This window comes from Pezoporus flaviventris, unplaced genomic scaffold (assembly GCF_033815535.1).
Source record: "Pezoporus flaviventris isolate CSIRO_AGI_PZ_B2104156 unplaced genomic scaffold, CSIRO_AGI_Pfla_v1 ptg000031l, whole genome shotgun sequence".
NCBI lineage: Eukaryota > Metazoa > Chordata > Aves > Psittaciformes > Psittacidae > Pezoporus > Pezoporus flaviventris.
The window spans coordinates 51,289,859-51,307,389 of record NW_026892579.1 but is presented as its reverse complement, the minus strand read 5'-3'; the positions used below and the strand labels follow the sequence as shown (position 1 = coordinate 51,307,389).

The 17,531-nt window shown below is 38.3% G+C and overlaps 1 protein-coding gene across 1 annotated transcript; it reads left to right on the top strand.

Moving 5' to 3' along the window:
• The first annotated feature begins 472 nt into the window (after positions 1-472).
• On the top strand, positions 473-15,742 carry RHAG (Rh associated glycoprotein). The gene is made up of 10 exons (XM_061461014.1): positions 473-676; positions 7,540-7,723; positions 8,903-9,053; positions 9,250-9,397; positions 10,168-10,334; positions 11,275-11,412; positions 12,214-12,335; positions 12,963-13,048; positions 13,653-13,726; positions 15,437-15,742. Exons 1-10 carry the CDS (start codon positions 541-543, stop codon positions 15,512-15,514), a joined length of 1,284 nt encoding a protein of 427 aa, XP_061316998.1. The 5' UTR covers positions 473-540; the 3' UTR covers positions 15,515-15,742.
• The last annotated feature ends 1,789 nt before the right edge of the window (positions 15,743-17,531 follow it).

The following is a 17,531-nucleotide window of genomic DNA, read 5'->3' as shown; positions in this document are numbered from 1 at the left end:
ATGTGCTCTGAGTACTTCATTCACTGTGAAATAAGAACTTCCACACTCTGCTGAAAGAAATTCTCTTTATCATATCCCATATGAAGAGATAGGATATTATCCATATTTCATAGAAGATGAAAAACTATCTACCTCTTAAAATGAAATCTACAACTTGAAGGAATTATTTGCTACCAGAAACACAACTGATTGAAGCTGTGCTCCTTACTACATGCAGCAAACCAGTCTCTGAGATTTTCTTATAGGCTGTTTCCTTTTTAAAATACTTACAAGACAGTGAGAAGCATATCTGTGGCTAAATGAGCTCGTGTGAATTACCAGTTGAAAAACTAAATGTAAACCAGCATTTCATGCACAGAAATAGCCTGGGAAATAGAAAATACTATATTGACCCATACTGTTTCCCTCCCATAGTGGGTGTGACGGTGTGCTTGGGTTTTTCTTTTTTTTTTCTTGCTATAACGCCCAGATCCACTGAATTAGTACCCACTTAAAGCAAGTGCCTTTTATCAGGCTCTCACAACCAACTACTCCCCTGCAATGCCTTCAGCTCCTGACATCAACATGAGGTTCAAGTTTTCAGCTGTGGCTCTTCTTCTGGAAGTGATCATCATTGTTTTGTTTGGGATATTTGTGGAATATCGAGAAGATAATAACCCTGAAATTTTATACCCAAGTAAGTGTTGCTGTCTAGCATTTATAGAAGTTATAATTTCTTTAAACTAATCCTAAATAAGATTTCTGACTAACCTACTAGGCCTACCAATATAGCTAGAAAAGAAAGGCATGCTTTGGGGCAAACAAACTTTTTCTGAAGTGTGAAAGCAGCAAGCTTCAAAGGCAAATTCAAGCTGAGCACATATAAAATTCTGAAAGTATTTTGGATTCTGAAAGGTACTAAATTGACCTAACTGCTACAATCACCTCTTCTGGGACAAAAAAAGAATCCTGAAAATAGTTCTACTGTTTGCATAGCAGGTTAAAACTTGGAGAAGTATTGATTGTTTTGAACAATTCTAGCACTTTCCTGAGATCGGTGGTAATGTTTCTTGCCTGATCTTCTATCTTGATTATGAAAATGAACAAAACATTTTATTTCTGTCATCCAGACTTCAAAAGGTTTTCTTATGAAAACATGGAAATTGGTCAACATATTCAAAATATTCATCATCATTATAAAATACATTTGCAGACTGCACAAAGGGCAATAGTTTTTGTCACAAGGTGGATAAGCCCCTCCTATCTTTCAAAGCACTGGCTCAACTGTAGACAGTAATGGTTCAGCCTGTAAACATTTCTCTTGATGTGTTGCTCTGCAAATGCTTGATCAAGTTCAGCGGAAAAGTTTTGGCCTCAGAAATAGTTGCTGACTTCTTACACCTTATTCCTCCTCACACAAAGATCAGACTGTAAATAAACAGAAAAATAAGTATACAGAGGAGTAGCCTGTGTCTTGCTGGTAGCATTGAAGGTTTAACAACTTGTAGTCTGATTGCAGCCTTCTTAGTGAGGATCATAACATTGACTTCCTTGCCTGCATGTAGTATTGATGTAATTTTGAATGTATCCCTTTTTTTATCTTTCCAACTGTCTTTTCAGTGACTGTTACAGAGGAATGTAATCTCATGGTCACTTCACCCCCTAGCAGTCCTGGGCTGTCTATTCTCAAACAGAGAAATGTCTACTGGAGAGGACAGTGAATGCATGAAATTACTCCACTCCAGATGCAAGTCAGCTGATGGGGCTAATTAATCATGTTTGGGTTAACTCCACTAAAATCCAGCAGTATCTCCAAGAAATAGTAACTTAGGTTATGTTAAAGCCCATTTTCTTTCTGAGACGTAGCTTAGCCATGTCCATGATTAAGTCCAAACTTAAACAGGGGAAGTTTGGATTGGATATAAGGAAGAAGTTCTTTACTGTAAGGGTGGTGAGGCACTGGAATGGGTTGCCCAGGGAAGTTGTGAATGCTCCATCCCTGGCAGTGTTCAAGGCCAGGTTGGACAGAGCCTTGGGTGAGATGGTTTAGTGTGAGGTGTCCCTGCCCATGGCAGGGGGGTTGGAACTAGATGATCTTAAGGTCCTTACCAACCCTAACTATTCTATGATTCTATGATTCTATGATATTGAACTATCGCAGTCCCTAAATTAGGTCATCCAATATATAGACAGTATATTGGGAATGATCCTTGGTCCACTGTGACCTAGGAGGTGATAGTAAGCCTAGGCAAAAACTGTGCCAGAAACCACACTAATAACTGGACATCACAGATAATTCTATTCAGGCACTGTCATTTTATTAATATAGCTATTGCCTAATACCCTTGTCCACCTACCTCTTTTCTGATTTTACCCCAAAACAACACAACAACCGATACAGCCAGAGAACAATAGCTTTTTGGGCATCTCTGTAAAATTTGGTAAACCTGAAGGATGCTATCTAGGAAATGGGTCCTTAAGACTCAGATTACGGTCTTTTCACACCACAAGAACAGAGAAAATTATCTTTTCTCGTTTGAATGTCATGTGCACTAGCTCTGGTACAAAAATGACCTGCATTTTCATGGAGTCTTCCTTACTAAGGAAAATGAAGAAAGGTACATAGGATCCTCATGCCAGTAATTTAAGTCTTCAGTGGTCTTTTAAAACATGTAGTGCATTTCTTAGTAAACATCGAGTCTTCTGGATGAAGATTGTCTATGCCACATGCATTACCATGGGTATTGTGATCCCTGGGAGCTCCTGGGATAGTCTGTTCTCACACTTAACAAAACTCTCCCCCAGCCCTGCTTTTTTTTTACATTTAATATCTTCTTTTTGAAAATACATCAGAGAGAGGGCAGAAGCCTCATCAACATCACAGAGGAAAGAATTCTTCTCACCAGATCCCAACACTGAAGTACAGTAATCTACCCAGTTAGGGATCACCCACAGTTATTCCTTCCCTAATATGAGAGTCTAAAATATTTGGGAGAAATTACCTGCTGGCTCCCATGCCTTCCTATGAAGGTGGTGTATTATCTGCACACTGTCCCCCAGCCATATACACTGCTGAACTACTAGCAAGCTCCTGGCATGGTTTTGGTTTATTGTGCTGATTTCAACTGGGATGGAGTTAATTTTCTTCTTAGCAGCAGGTAGAGTGCTGTGTTTTGTCTTTAGTCTGAGAACAATGCTGGTAAAACACTGATGGTTTTAGTTATTGCTACGTAATGCTTGCCCAGATCAAGGACTTTTCAGTCTCTCATACTCTGCCAGTGATGAGGGGCACAAGAAGCCAGCAGGGAGCAGAGACAGGACACGTGACCCAGACTAACCAAAGGGGTATTCCATACCACAGCATTTCATGCCCAGTATATAAAGCAGGGGGAGTTGGCAGGAGGTGCTGGTTGCTTCTTGAGGATGGGCTGGGCATCCATCAGTGGGTGGTGAGCAATTGTATTGTGTTTTATACTGTTTGTTGTTTTTTCATTCTTTCTCTCTCTCTTGTTTTGATATTTCCCTTTTCATTATTATTAGTAGTAGTAGTAATATGAGTATTATGTCTTACCTTATTTTAATTATTAATTATTTAATTATTAAACTTATCTCAATCCATGGGGTTTACCTTCTTTAAAATTCTCCTCCCCTATTAGGCAGGGGATGTGAGTGAGAGGTACTTAGTTGCAAGTTGCTGGGTCAAACAAGCACCTTGATCTCCTCTTAGGTACGGCTTTAGACATAGCACAGGTTAAGGGACTATTCTCAATAAATGGAACAGGTGGGAACAGTGTTTTGGGAGAGAAGAGCATGTAGCTGTACAGGTGTAATTTGCCTAATATGCCATTTGCCCTTTGAGCAGGCTGTTCAGGTCACCAGTAGAGACATAAACTGAGTACACCAGTAGAGACATAAACTGAGCAAACACCACAGATTTAGTGTTGGAGTTTTTGATGCTGATTTAAAAGAGCTGATGGATCTCATTCACAGGGACCGGAATAAAAGCAAGATATCCTTACACCCATGTTTTCACTTTTAGGCCCTCTGCCTCTCAAAATTCCCTGCCTAGAAAATGCACCCAAGAGCACAATTTGTCTGAGGACCCAGCAAAAAGTTAGTGCTATGGTTTTACAGATGTATTAGGACATACCCTGTGCCAGGACTTCCCCTGAATTCACAAAACAATGGATTCAAACTGCTTCCCATTCTATTCCCAGAGGTGTTAACCCATCTGTACCTCATAGATTTAGTTGTTTCCACCAGAGGCCAATTTATATTCTCAGAACTGTAGTGCAGGGCTTCCTTTTATATGTCTTAAATACCTCAGCACCATGAACCAAAGCTGTTTCAGCATTTTTGGACTGAAGGAAGATGAAAATAATAATTGAAGATCACCACAGTTTTGCACTCAGGTAAGGAGGGCTGAGCTGAGATCATTCCCAAAGCATAACTTTGCATTATATCTATTTCTGGTGAATGCAGAAAGCATAGCATACGGATGGACAACTTCAGGTGTGCTGTGCCGCTAGAATGGCAGGACAAGGGCATCTGACAAGCAAGCACTCTTAGAGGATGTCTTTAGTACTGGTGTCCTGTACGTAACGTCCTGTGATTGATCCATCACTCATGGCATAGGAAAACTTATGCACCCCTCTTGTTCGGGGTTCCACAGTCTACTTATTTTAGGCAGAGCAAAATCATGTATTTAGTATAAACCCAGATGCCACAAGCATCTTTGCATTGAGACAGAAAAACATGTGGGAACCCTGCAGTGGAATCAATACACTGGTCATGGGCAGCTTTGAAGAATCATGTGCAGTGTGCTTTTGAAACCTATTCTTTTGCTCACATGTAGGCTCAGGTTACTTAAACATTAAAGCATCTTTTTACTAATCTGGACATGATTTACTAAGACGTGGTATACACGAGTGGGAATGTTTCAGTGAGAAAAATTTACTTGCTTTGTCTGCAATGCAAGTAAATTGTTAATGGCTAGCTGTTAACATTAATGTTAATAATTGTAACCAGGAGATTGCAAACAAGAGCAAGTAATAAGCTAACAAACAATAATACCCTCTAGGAGACTGGAAAAATTTTCTTACCCAAAGCTGACTACCCTGAATGGGCAAAACTAAAACTATACAGGAAATTTCATGGCATAGGCTGATGAAATAATAAAAAGAAAGGAGTAGGTAATTTTCAAACGTGCCCCTCATTTTGTGCATGAAACTCAAGCGTAATATAAAGTGAACACTGCTGAAGTTGTGTACCACTTTGACTTCCATTTTCTTCTGCCAAAGTCAAACAAAAAGGCTACTTTTGTAGGTATCGCTGTGTAGCTTCTATGGGTTTGCCCTCTAGCTCGGTATTTTTTTTTTTTTTGTAACATTAACAAGCTCTTAATAAAGTAGTTTTACAAAAGTCAGACAAATAAACAGGGCCACTTGTCAAATACAAAGGTGCTGATCCTACAGGTTACTAGGTGAACAGTTACTCATAGAAAGTTATTTTAAACATAATAAAAAAAGCTTGTTCATCATCCAGTTTCCACTTATCCTCAAAAAAGAGGGAAATCAAGCTTGGGTTATGCCCTCCTTTATTTGAAAAGAGATCTCTTATGTGACCTGTCAAGATATTTTTGTCCCACTTAAAAACAAAACCTGGGTAATTACCTATACCTGAAATCATCATGATGGTGGTATAGGAAGGCTATCCACTCAGATCTACCGGCACTAACCACTGCTGCATGTCTTCTAAGACATTTGAAGGAGAGGTGCTCTAGATGTGCAGTCCACCACCATAGTCAAGTCAGGCAGGAAGAGAGTTCTGTGTTCCTGTGACACAGGCTGTTGCAAGCTGGGAGGGTGCACAGACAGATGTACCCGTCAAATTATCTTGTACTTTAATATCCTTTTCCTAAACACCACCCCCCCTGCCCCATCACCACCACCACTCCCCCTGACACAGGAATATGGGAAGATTAAGCTGTGTTTTGGATTCTGCATCCCCTAAGCTACTAAAGACTTTGCTGCTGATAGGATGAGGAAGGTTGTATTAGCATGGTTTGGATTGTCCCCAGCCGTATTTTTTCATCTCTTGCCAGGTCCTCTGAAGTAAGGAAATACATTGAGCTCTAACCAAGACAATTAACTTGACACAGCATTTCAATACAAAATATACAAGTATATCAAAAGCAGAAGCCTAAATGGGGAGGATAAGTTAATTGTGCATCTTTTAAAATAAGTAATAAGCACAACACAAGAGTTTGGATGGTGGGTCTGGAAATGGAGTAACATGGAGGAAAATAGGAAGCTTTCAAAGGACTACAAGGGCCTCAAGAATCCCATCACTGGCTATTATTGAAGTCAGGAAATAAATGTGAAAATGTCCAGCCTAAAGAGGAAGAAAAAGGGTCGGGGATATCTGCAAACCTACTGCATTTCTATGCTGTTCCTTAGATGTGTGAAGGATCTTACTTTAAGCATGTATGTATTTCCTTGCTAGGTCAGGGCTGGAATATGACAGTGCAAATATAATTGAGTTTATTAGGAATCTTCAGTAACTTATTATACTTCTGGGCCCTCTTTTGGCTAAACTTGGTAATGCATATAGCAAAACTATAGGTAACTAGGAAATGTAACTTCAAGCCAAATATTATACTAACAAACCCAATGTCCCAAGTTTTTCCTGTGTATTTCCATGTAAGAGGCAATGAAATAGAAATGAAATGAAACAGTTTCTGTATACTGAGGTTCTTACTAACAATAACATCAGAGAAAGATTCAATTACAAAACTCAAGCATGTTTGGTAGTGTCCATTAAGTCACACAAAACAACAGTTCAGAGTGACAGATATATTTTAAAATATAAAATACTCATGTTGTGGTGATAAACTCAGTTTGTATTAAAAAGCCTAATAAAGTAAATTAAAAAAATAAAAAGCTTTTAAAATACTGCAAAAACAACTACCTAGATGAAATCCATATTTGGAAGGAAAAAGCATATTTGAAGGAGGGCTAAGTATATGCCGATTAGCAATATTAATTTGCTAGTTTAGACATTATCTCAAATGCCTTCTTCTTTTACACATGGAAAGAAATCAATCTCTTGGACAGTAATTTTTAGGGATCAGAAACATTATCTTTCACTGAGTCAAGTAGCACTCTACCAAGCAAATCTCATGTCAATTTTGGAGTTAGCCAGAACATGTTGAATGTGACAAGCTTTGTTTGAGAGGGAAGAGAACTCTGTAAGGACATGAAGCTGTGATATTACAGGTAGCTTCATACACAGAGAACAACTCCAAATATACCAAGTTTTCTAGTATAGAGACCAAGTGTTCTATCCACAATGACATAGCAAAGAATAAAATCTGTAACTGGGTCTTGCATTTTCCAGACACTCAATCTTCAACTATTAGACTGGTTATGAAGAAGGAAAGTACAGATCACACTGATGACATGAGTTGGAACTCTTTTATTTTCTGTTAAATCCTCATTTGTCCCTAGCTTGCTTCCCTTTGCTCTTCAGAGTCACTACACAGTCATGTTTTCCCTTCAGTCTTTCAGGATGTCCATGTGATGATATTTGTTGGGTTTGGTTTCCTGATGACCTTTCTGAAGAAATATGGATTCAGCAGTGTTGGTATCAGCATGCTCCTTGCTGCCTTTGGTCTCCAGTGGGGAACCCTCGTGCAAGGATTTTGGCACATGCAAGAAGGGAAAATTCATGTTGGCAGCAAGAGGTACATGTGAATTTACCAAAACTGACAATTCTATCTGTAAAGATAACAGGGGAAGCCCTAAACTACAATACCTATGGGATCAAACTGTAAGTTCACTGAAATTTGTTTGAGCCTTACTGTCCACCTTTTGACATTCATCTGACCTTCACCTCTAAAGGGGCAACACGTGGTGCACCGGGCCAAGGGAACCAAAGTGTGGGATGAAATTACATGTAGAGACTACTCTCAATCTCTGGAGCTGTGGAAGCTGGAAGAATTCCTGCAGTAACACAGCATCTCCTGCAGCCAGCAGGCATGAAAGGATCTGCCCTTCCACAACACATGGAAGAGTGTCTGGAATGTGGCTGGAATAGTACATCTATCCACTCATAAGATTTTCTCCTACTTCTCAAGGAATGATTTGCATGAGTACCATACTGCAGTAGGTTTTGGACCCCAGTCATGGAATAAGAGACCTCATGAGCAATGTCCCTAGACACTTTTACCCCTTCCATTCATCTGTCTTGCTTCTGCCAAGGTGTTTTCCACATCTGCAGTTCTTTTTTTCTGAGACAACTTGTAGATAATTTTGAAAGGAACAACATCCAAACATTACTGAGGGACAAGCAGAAATAAATAGTATCTTAATGCTTACAGATCTGCATTTGTAGAGGGATCCGTAAATTAATGCCCTTCCGTGCTGCAAGGTTTTGACCAGTTTGTGGCTTTATCTTTGCCATTCCCCATGACCAGGTAACACCAGTCCTTCCTGACAGCCAATGCAAACATTATGCACAGTGATAGAAAGTCATGCAAGGCTTTTGAAATTAGATAGACCATCTGACCAAATCTGTAAGCTCCCTATCCTCTTTGAAGTTCCAGTGACAGAGCTGAAAACATTTCTGCACATCTGAAATACATATCTCATCTGACTTTTCACTGTAATTTCAACCAGCTAAGAATATATATAGTATAAACAGGAGATAACATTCCCAAACTTCTTCCTCAGTAGCTGAAAAGATCTCTACAAAATCCATCTGGAAAGGTTTGGCTTAATTTTTGTTCCCAAAGATGATCTTAATAATTGTATATCTGAAGACATAAAATTCTATCATTTTAATGATACGGCAGGTTTGATATTACAGCCTTCTTTCAGGTCTCTTTAAACTGATTTGGTTTTTTGTTTTCTATTAACTTCAGCATGATAAATTCAGACTTCAGTACAGCAACTGCTTTGATTTCATTTGGAGCAGTCCTGGGGAAGACAAGTCCTCTTCAGATGCTGATATTGACAATTCTGGAGATTACAATCTTTGCATGCAACGAACACCTAGTTACAGAAATATTTCAGGTACAATTTTTTTGGAATAATTATTTTCTGTTTGTAAAAAATGCTTTCACTTTGCAATACTTCCAGTTTTAATACTCTAGGTTTTAGTTTCTATCATAGAAAATAAACTATTAAGGTCATCCTGACGTTTCCTTCATTGAATCCTCATCTTTATGCTGTATAAAATCTGTGGCATTATTTTGGGTTCTTAATACAGGCTACAGATGTTGGAGCCTCAATGACCATCCATGCTTTTGGAGCTTATTTTGGTTTAGCCGTAACCCTGGTCTTGTGTCGTCCTGGTCTGAAAAAAAAACATGAAAATGAAGAATCTACCTATCAGTCGGACATATCTGCCATGATTGGTAAGCGATGTAATAGTGAATGCTGATCAGTTCTTCATCCCTCCTTCATTTCTACAATTTAATGATTGCTTATTATTACACTGCATCTATTTTCTTAAGTACATTCCTAGATGCATATCTGGTTTTGTCTGATGCATGCATAGCGTTTCCAGTGACACATAATTTTAGAGTTTTTCCTGTAGGAAAAATCAAATTAAAGATGCATTTCTACTGTGCATTTGTGGTGACTCAAGTTTTGTTAAATCTTCTGTTACAAGCAGTATTTCATAGAAGCTGGCCATAATTAAAATTATTGAACTGTGCCTGTCTCACTAAAGAACATTAGAAACCACACACTTACGTGTCTGTGAGACCTATTTTACACCTGTCTGTGAGATCTCTTCATAGATCAATTTACCAGTTAAAACTATCAATTATATCCATAGGGGATAAAGTATTTGCATGTGAACTGTCTTGCTAATGCACCCTATGCTGGTATGGTTTTCACAGTGGTGGTGAGCTTTTTAAAGTGAATGGGGCATGACAAGGGAATCATAATGCGTCAAAGTCTTCCAGTAGGATTTGATTAATACCACGTGTCCAAACCACAAATGCCAATGTCAAAAGCTTCTGCATAATCTATTATTTCTTCGAGCATTTTGGCAACTTCATGTTTCTTATTGATCATCTTCCTCATTTCTTGCAGCTAGTTCTGTTCTTTTGGATTTTTCACACTGAAATACCCTTGTGACTGAACAGTCTTTATTTCCTTTTGACTTCTATTCATCCAGGTACCTTGTTCCTTTGGCTTTTTTGGCCCAGTTTTAACTCTGCCACTGCATCTGAAAACATTTTCTATATTAAAGCAATTGTCAACACCTACTATTCCTTGGCCGCATGTACTGTTGTAACATTCGCCCTCTCCAGCCTGCTGGATCAAAGAGGCAAATTCAGTATGGTAAGAATCACATTACAACCTCTGATAAATCAAGTCACTCCTCTATAATAAGGATCATTAGGCAGATTTACAATATCCATGAAATATCTGGAGCCTTTGCTCATGCTGTGGGCAAAATTAGAGCTATTATATTTCTAAAAACTATAATGTAAGATTGGGTCCTGTGGCAACCCACTCTACTTCAGGTATGTGGTGATTCCTCAGTGTGATCACTGCATCTGGAGAGTGAAAAGCTCTTAGACATTACAGTGATGGTCCTGCTCCCTTGTTCTCTCTTATCCATGGAACCTGCTGGACCACAGGGGCACTAGTCCAACATTCAGGTGGACTTTTGGGTCTTATTCTAAAGATCCTATGTGAGTTACTGCATTGCCGTAGACAGAACAGGTCTCTCAAAGCAATGATCTGTTCTGTGGCAATCTCACAGTGCAGCTGCACAACAGGCAAAACAAACTACGCTGAGGCTGCCAGACTGCCAACCGTTCATCTCCTTATCCTAAAATTCAGCCCCTATGTTTTCACACACTTCATTCCAGCAGTTGCTGGAAGTGCAATTTCCAGAAGTTGCTGGAAGAAGTGTATCTCTAAGCTCAGAGTGAGCAGGCATGGTTCCATGAGCTTGCAGAATTTGCTGCTGTTGTAGGAGCAGTTCTCTCTGGCTCAGCCTGGCTTTTTGAGAGGTCAGATGAATTTTGGTGACTTCGCAAAAATTGGTCTTCATTAAACTGGTCCCAGTTAAACTGGAGGAGAGCAGCATCAAACCAACACCCTGATCATGCAACAGAGAATCCTGTTTTAAATTCCTGTTCATTCTTCATTGAAAAAAATCTCACCTGAAGAAAAGGAAAACTTCCTTATGCAAAAAAGCCTTTAGTCACTCATCTCTAAAACAAGCCTCTGTTCCACATATATCAACTCTGTCTCTGTATACTCTTTGCAGGTTCTCATCCAAAATGCCACCTTGGCAGGAGGAGTAGCAGTGGGTACCTGTGCTGACTTGTCAATAAACCCTTTTATTGCCATGTGCATTGGGAGCATTGCTGGAATCATCTCTGTCCTTGGGTTCCACTTCCTGACTGTAAGTACTGAGGATCCAGCTCTGCTCTCATGTATTTATTGTTTATTTGGCTTTACTGGAGCTCCTTTAGTTTGCTAGAAAGAGAGTTTAGAACCTGGCTGGTATCACCAGTATAGACAGCAAACTCTAGATAACAGCAATTTTTAAATCAGTTGGGATTTAAATGTATGCTTATGAGCTAACTTCAGTCTATCACCTAGAAGCAGAGAAGGATCACAAAGACATTAGAGTTCACTAAAATTGGTATCTCTATTCAAGGAGCTGCCAAAAATCTTCCTCTAAATCCAGGAATAAGTGAAATAGGACTATTCACTCTTTTAAAATATCTAAATAGATCTGTAATCATAAGTACTTAAGAACTGCAAAATGGAATTATTTCATATTCAAAGTGTAGAAAAAAATATTCTGACTAAAATGAATTAAACTGGAATTTCCTGATGGAGAAACATTCTGGAAGAAATTACCCAGCAAGCAGACTCAGAACAAGTGTATGGGCTACTTAGCCACCTCTTTCAACTTTCATTGCAGTGGCTGAAAAGATTAAGTAGACCGTCCTGTGTTTTGCACCATTATATTTACGATGGTAGCTTGGAAATTTGTAACCTTCTACCTCAAGACTTCGGTTTGTCTGCATATAAACAATTTCACAGTGAAGGGAAAGAAAACTTGGCTTATATCTAAACTTTGTGTACCTAAATTAATTGTTTCATATATTTCTGCACTACTTTCTTTCGCATATCATTCTAGAGATAATGGAAGACTATAAATTCACTATAAACTTCATCTTCCTCCTCATTTCAGCCTTTGTTGGCATCCAAGTTGAACATTCATGACACTTGTGGAGTTCATAATTTACATGGGTTACCTGGAATACTGGGAGGTATTGCTGGCATCGTAGTAACTGCAATAAATGAGGAAAATAGGTGAGTTACAGAGAGAAGAGAGAAAGGAGTCTATTGATTTTTAAAGGCTTATCCTAATTTTCCACCCTCCTTGAATCTAATTATGACTTTTTTTTCAGAAATTGCATCTTTGATTTGATGTCAGACATTGTGTTCCGATTTAAATAGGACTGTTCTTGATATCCTGCCTTTAGCACACTGTTTATATGACAAGCTTCCTCCAAATTAAAAGTTCAAGTAAAAATAAATAAATCTAAAACACCATAAAAACCAGCATACAGAACCATTCAAACATAGGTGAATCTTCAGCATGATTCTACAATTACACTGCTGGTAACTGAAAGATTTCCCAGAAATTAGCAAAATGGGCTATTTCAACTATCTTAAAGGACTCCAGAAAGGTATAATAATGGCCTTTTGAAGGTCCTAATAACTTTTCCAAAAACCTTGTTTTCATCTGTAGTCTTAAAACAAAACCAAAATAAAATCATGATTTCTGTCTTGTACAGAGCAATGGCTCATATTTTCCTATGACCCACTTTGTCCAGCAGACAGCAAGTAAAATATTGTAAGAAAGACAAACTACCGGTCTCAAAATGCAATAACTACTTTTTGATTATCAATGGTTTGGTTTTCTGCCCTTTTCAGGCGAAATAGCCGCCTAACTCCTGGCATGCAGGCTGCTGCCCTGGGCAGCACAATCGGAATTGCACTGGCGGGTGGAGCACTGACAGGTCAGTATGACACACGAAGCAACTGAAATATGTGTGAATTTAGAGTTTTGTCCTTGGAGAATTCAATGTATGAACAATTTCATGTAAATAATACAAAATAGAAATAACGCATGATGGCAAACTGGCAGAAACTTAAATATGGAACAACAGTTTTCCAATAATTTTGACTTCAAATGAAGCCTAGATATCTTGCCGAATACATACTCCAAAGAAACTCCGTTCTATACACAGGAATAGTAAGACATTGTCATGGATTAAATTCTTCTCTTAAAAGTCTGAACAGAAACTAGTTTGAGATGAAGGCATATTCATTTAGGTGTTACATATTTCCATGTGACTGTGGATATTTTACAAACAAAAATCCAGGCTGAAACATAAAATTCCAGTCTGAAATCTGGGAAAGGTCTGAGCAATTAAAAACAAGCTCTTATTCATATTGACTTGAAGAAAACTGCATCAGTTCTCCTAATGAGTGACCAGGTGGTTGGGAATTTCTGAAGACTAGGAAATGAGTCAGAAAACATAGAAGACTCCCCATGTCACATCTGAGAAACATTTGGGCATTTTGTCCTTTTTTTTAACCTCTGATGCTGTTTTTCTGCAGGTGGAATTCTAAAGCTGCCTTTCTTGGGACAAGTGTCTGACCAGAACTGCTTTGACGACTCTGTTTTCTGGGAGGTAAGATACAACCTTTCTTTATTTTCATTATGTTGGAATACACGTGGCACCCTGCAGTCCTGCTTTCCTAGGGTTTGTGGCTTGCACATATAAGTCAACATTCAAAAATGCTTCTCTAGCTGAGGATGTGAAATTATCAAGACTACCTTCAGGGTCTTTTTTGGACTGGCTAGCTTGTCATGCCATTACGTTGGACTAACCTTGAATATGAAGCAGAAACAGATCCAAAAAATTGAGACCTCAGTAGAGCTTTTCATGGCTTTTAAGCTCTTGCTGTGACAGGCATTATCTTCCATATTGTAGTCTAGACGCTCTATTTGCATTTTTGGGTAAATGGTGCTGCTTTTCTAGCATGATCTGGATTTTTATACTGAATGAAACATGCTCTAGGTGGCCCTTCCTCGGCAGGGGGTTGGACTAAATGATTTCCAGAGGCCTCTTCCAACCCTAACTATTCTGTAATTCTGTGAAATGTAGAGCTCTTCTTCAGTATTTGTAGGGCGAGTCTCTCTTAAGCCAAGGGGAAGCTCTTATGCTTCCTGGTTGAACAATCTGACCACTGAGGTTATCAGAAGAAGACAGCCCCCCGGCACTATTTTTTTATGCATGAAGACACAAGCAATGGGCTGAGAAACAAGTATATCTGAAATAGCCCTGTTAGGCTCCTTTTATGCTTTATGAAGGGATGGCTCTTCATCTGAATCCTTCCAGATATGTGTTAGGCTACATGAATTAAAACCCTGAAAACATCTATAATCCCCAGTGATAATGAAACACCTTTCATTGCCTACCTCAAATGTAGAGCTCTATACTGTACAGACCTAGATTTGATCAATTGAGACACACATATATCTCTGACTTGGATGACAATCAAGTGCAGAGCAGAAATTCAGACATATATATTGCCTCTTGGCTAACTTAAGACATTCCCTGTACCATTTGTAGGCTTTCTGCATCTCCCTTCATTATAGACTGATGACAGGTTCTTAATTTGGGAAATCTGAATTTTATCCTTTACACCAGGACAAACTCAGGAAGAAATACATGATATACATTCCCTTTAAATTATATATTGCGAACCAGAGGGATATTTTGTTAGTTTTTTTCATTAATTAAACTCCACTATGAACCAATCACTCAATCTGGCTTTTTGTCAGAGAGAGTTTGCAGTCTAAGGGGATAAGCTGTAGCAATGACAATCAGAAAAAAACAATTATCAGTGACAGGTCTGCAAGTTATTCTCCATTTGATCTTGGGAAAGTCAAAGCACTGTTTTTTGGCAAAACCTGAAATAGGCTGTCATATGTAATTAATAAAAATATCAGGAATATTAAAGTTCTTAAATGTGCTCAGAAATATTCTGAGTGAGATTTATCAGGTAATGGGAAGTGACATTGATAGTTAGCATACAGTTTTGTTTTACATTTCATTAGAGATGGTCACCTTATTCCTCTAGAGCTCTTTGAAAATTGCAGATATTAATTTTGAACTCTCACAGCTAACATCAGTGTTAAGGAATTCTTCTATTAAGAAAATCCTTATTTCATCCCTCAGAATTCAGAACTGGTGGTTCTTGTCAGGCTGCATCAATGTTAATAAACAGAAACATAATATATACAAATACAGTGATATTCTTGGTGCACTTTGGTCTCCTTATATGGCAAAAGTCTATATCTCATCAACTAAACTCTTCTCTGATTTTCATGGCAGGTTCCAGAAGAGAAGAAACCACAGGAAATTCACTCCAACAACTATGATGAGCACAGCAGATTTGAAGCCACCATGTAGAAAAAGTATTAATCTATAATATTTGCCTTAATGATGCTCTTTCAAGTTTCTAATGCTAAAAAAAACAACTTACAAGTATTGTCCTAACCACACTAGGTTTTCAACAAGGAGCTGTAGGTAGCTATAATTTTAAAATATAAAACAAGCTTCATTGTAGAATACATAGTTATTATACCAAATTCAGGTGAATTAATGGGATCCTTCCAATATATTTGTTCATCAGAAAAACCCACCATAAACTGCTCTACAAAATTACCTATATTTTACCTTTTGTCACCACTGAATCAATATAGCCATTGAAACTTTTGTGTTTCAAGCCTACCACAGGATACCATACATAACTGCAATATTTCTGAGTTACAGTCACATCTGTGACTGCGTAGGGACTGCATAGGTGTAATCAAGAAGAAACAGATTGATATTGCTTATTTGGAATCTAACAAGCTTTTCACCAGAGCATCATAGATTAACTTTTTCAGAAAGTGTGTTGTCCTGGTTTTGAATGGGGGAGGAAACGCTCTGTATTTCAAAGATTGGTTATGACAAGAAAGAAAATGTTGAAATAATTTCCACGCCAAAGCACGGAAGGTAGTGATTACTCAGGTATACTAAGTAGCAATATTATTATCAAGATTCTTTGTTACTATGTTGATTGAAAGAGAGAAGAAAGTGAAATGATGAAAAAAATTGAATCTTGGTGTAGATTTATTTAGATTGCTCCAAGACACAATAGGGGAATTGAGTAAGGCTACGAAAAAAAGGTAACAACATAATACTTCTTATTTTGTCCAACATTAATAAGTGGATAGTAGTACTGTTAATGTGAAAAGATACAAGCTGAACTAAATGCTAGCACCAAGAAAAAAAACATGAGTTCTTAGGAACTGATCAGAAAGCAACTGTATTCAACCTACAGAAGACTCAGTGAAGAACTTCTGTGTGGTGAGTCACTACTTTTGAAGTCACTGCCTCCTAAAACAAGAAAAAGCAGAAAGAAGAAAAGTGTAGCTAAATTAAGATAAATTAACTCCATCCGAGGAATGATGATAATGGCTGCTCAACTAAGAGAGACAAAAACTGTGATATCTAAAGGAGCTCAGAGTTGCCAGTAGTTGGGAGCAGAGCTACACGTCTACGCCTACCTACCTGTGGTAATCCATTGAGAGGCAGTGGATGGGAGATGAAAATCTAACAGAAGGATTACAGTGCATCTAGGCATTAATCAGAAACAGACACTGTTGATCCAGAAGGACAAGCTACAGTGGATGAACTGTCAACACTGTTTTATATTACCAACTTATTTCAAGTCTTACTTAACAGATTTAAGAGGGAAAGAAGCTCCTCTCATAACAGATATTTTCATTTCTGTTGATGCATTTTTCCTTTAAACACTTTAGAAATTCTATGATTCTGAGATCCATATGTGTTTGCTTTCCTCCTGTGGTCTCCACTCTGCTATGATGGAGAGATGCTGATCACGCACAAACCAAAATTCATTCATTTTCTAGAAGCCTTAGAAAAGTGCCTCAGCTATGGACAGATGAATCCAGGCCTTACAGTTTGACCACCCTTCATGAAAAGTTTGGATATCTTGTTTCAGACTGTTCTTCACTCTGAACAGACTCTTTCTATGCAACAGACAGTGTACAAAGCTGTGTCATCAGGAAATTAAATACAGAGTTGTTGGCTTTAAACATTACTTTCTTTTTAATATGACTGTGTCCTTGAATTGTATGGCTTGTTTCTTCTAAGGTTATGTACCCTAATTTCTCACCTCCATACTTCAGATTCCAGTGGCATTTGGTTCTCTGTCTAAGGGTATTTTCTTTGGTTGGTTGTTCCTAAATTAATCAAAGCTTTGAATGCCCTGAGTCCATAGAGCTTCTTTCGTACATAGCTTCTGTGTAATATGTTACTGGACACTATGGAGAGGTGTCCAACCTTACAGCTTAAAATGTTTTGCTAAGAACTATTTTGCTCATCAATGAGGGAGCCACACACTGGCAGAAAAGGAAAG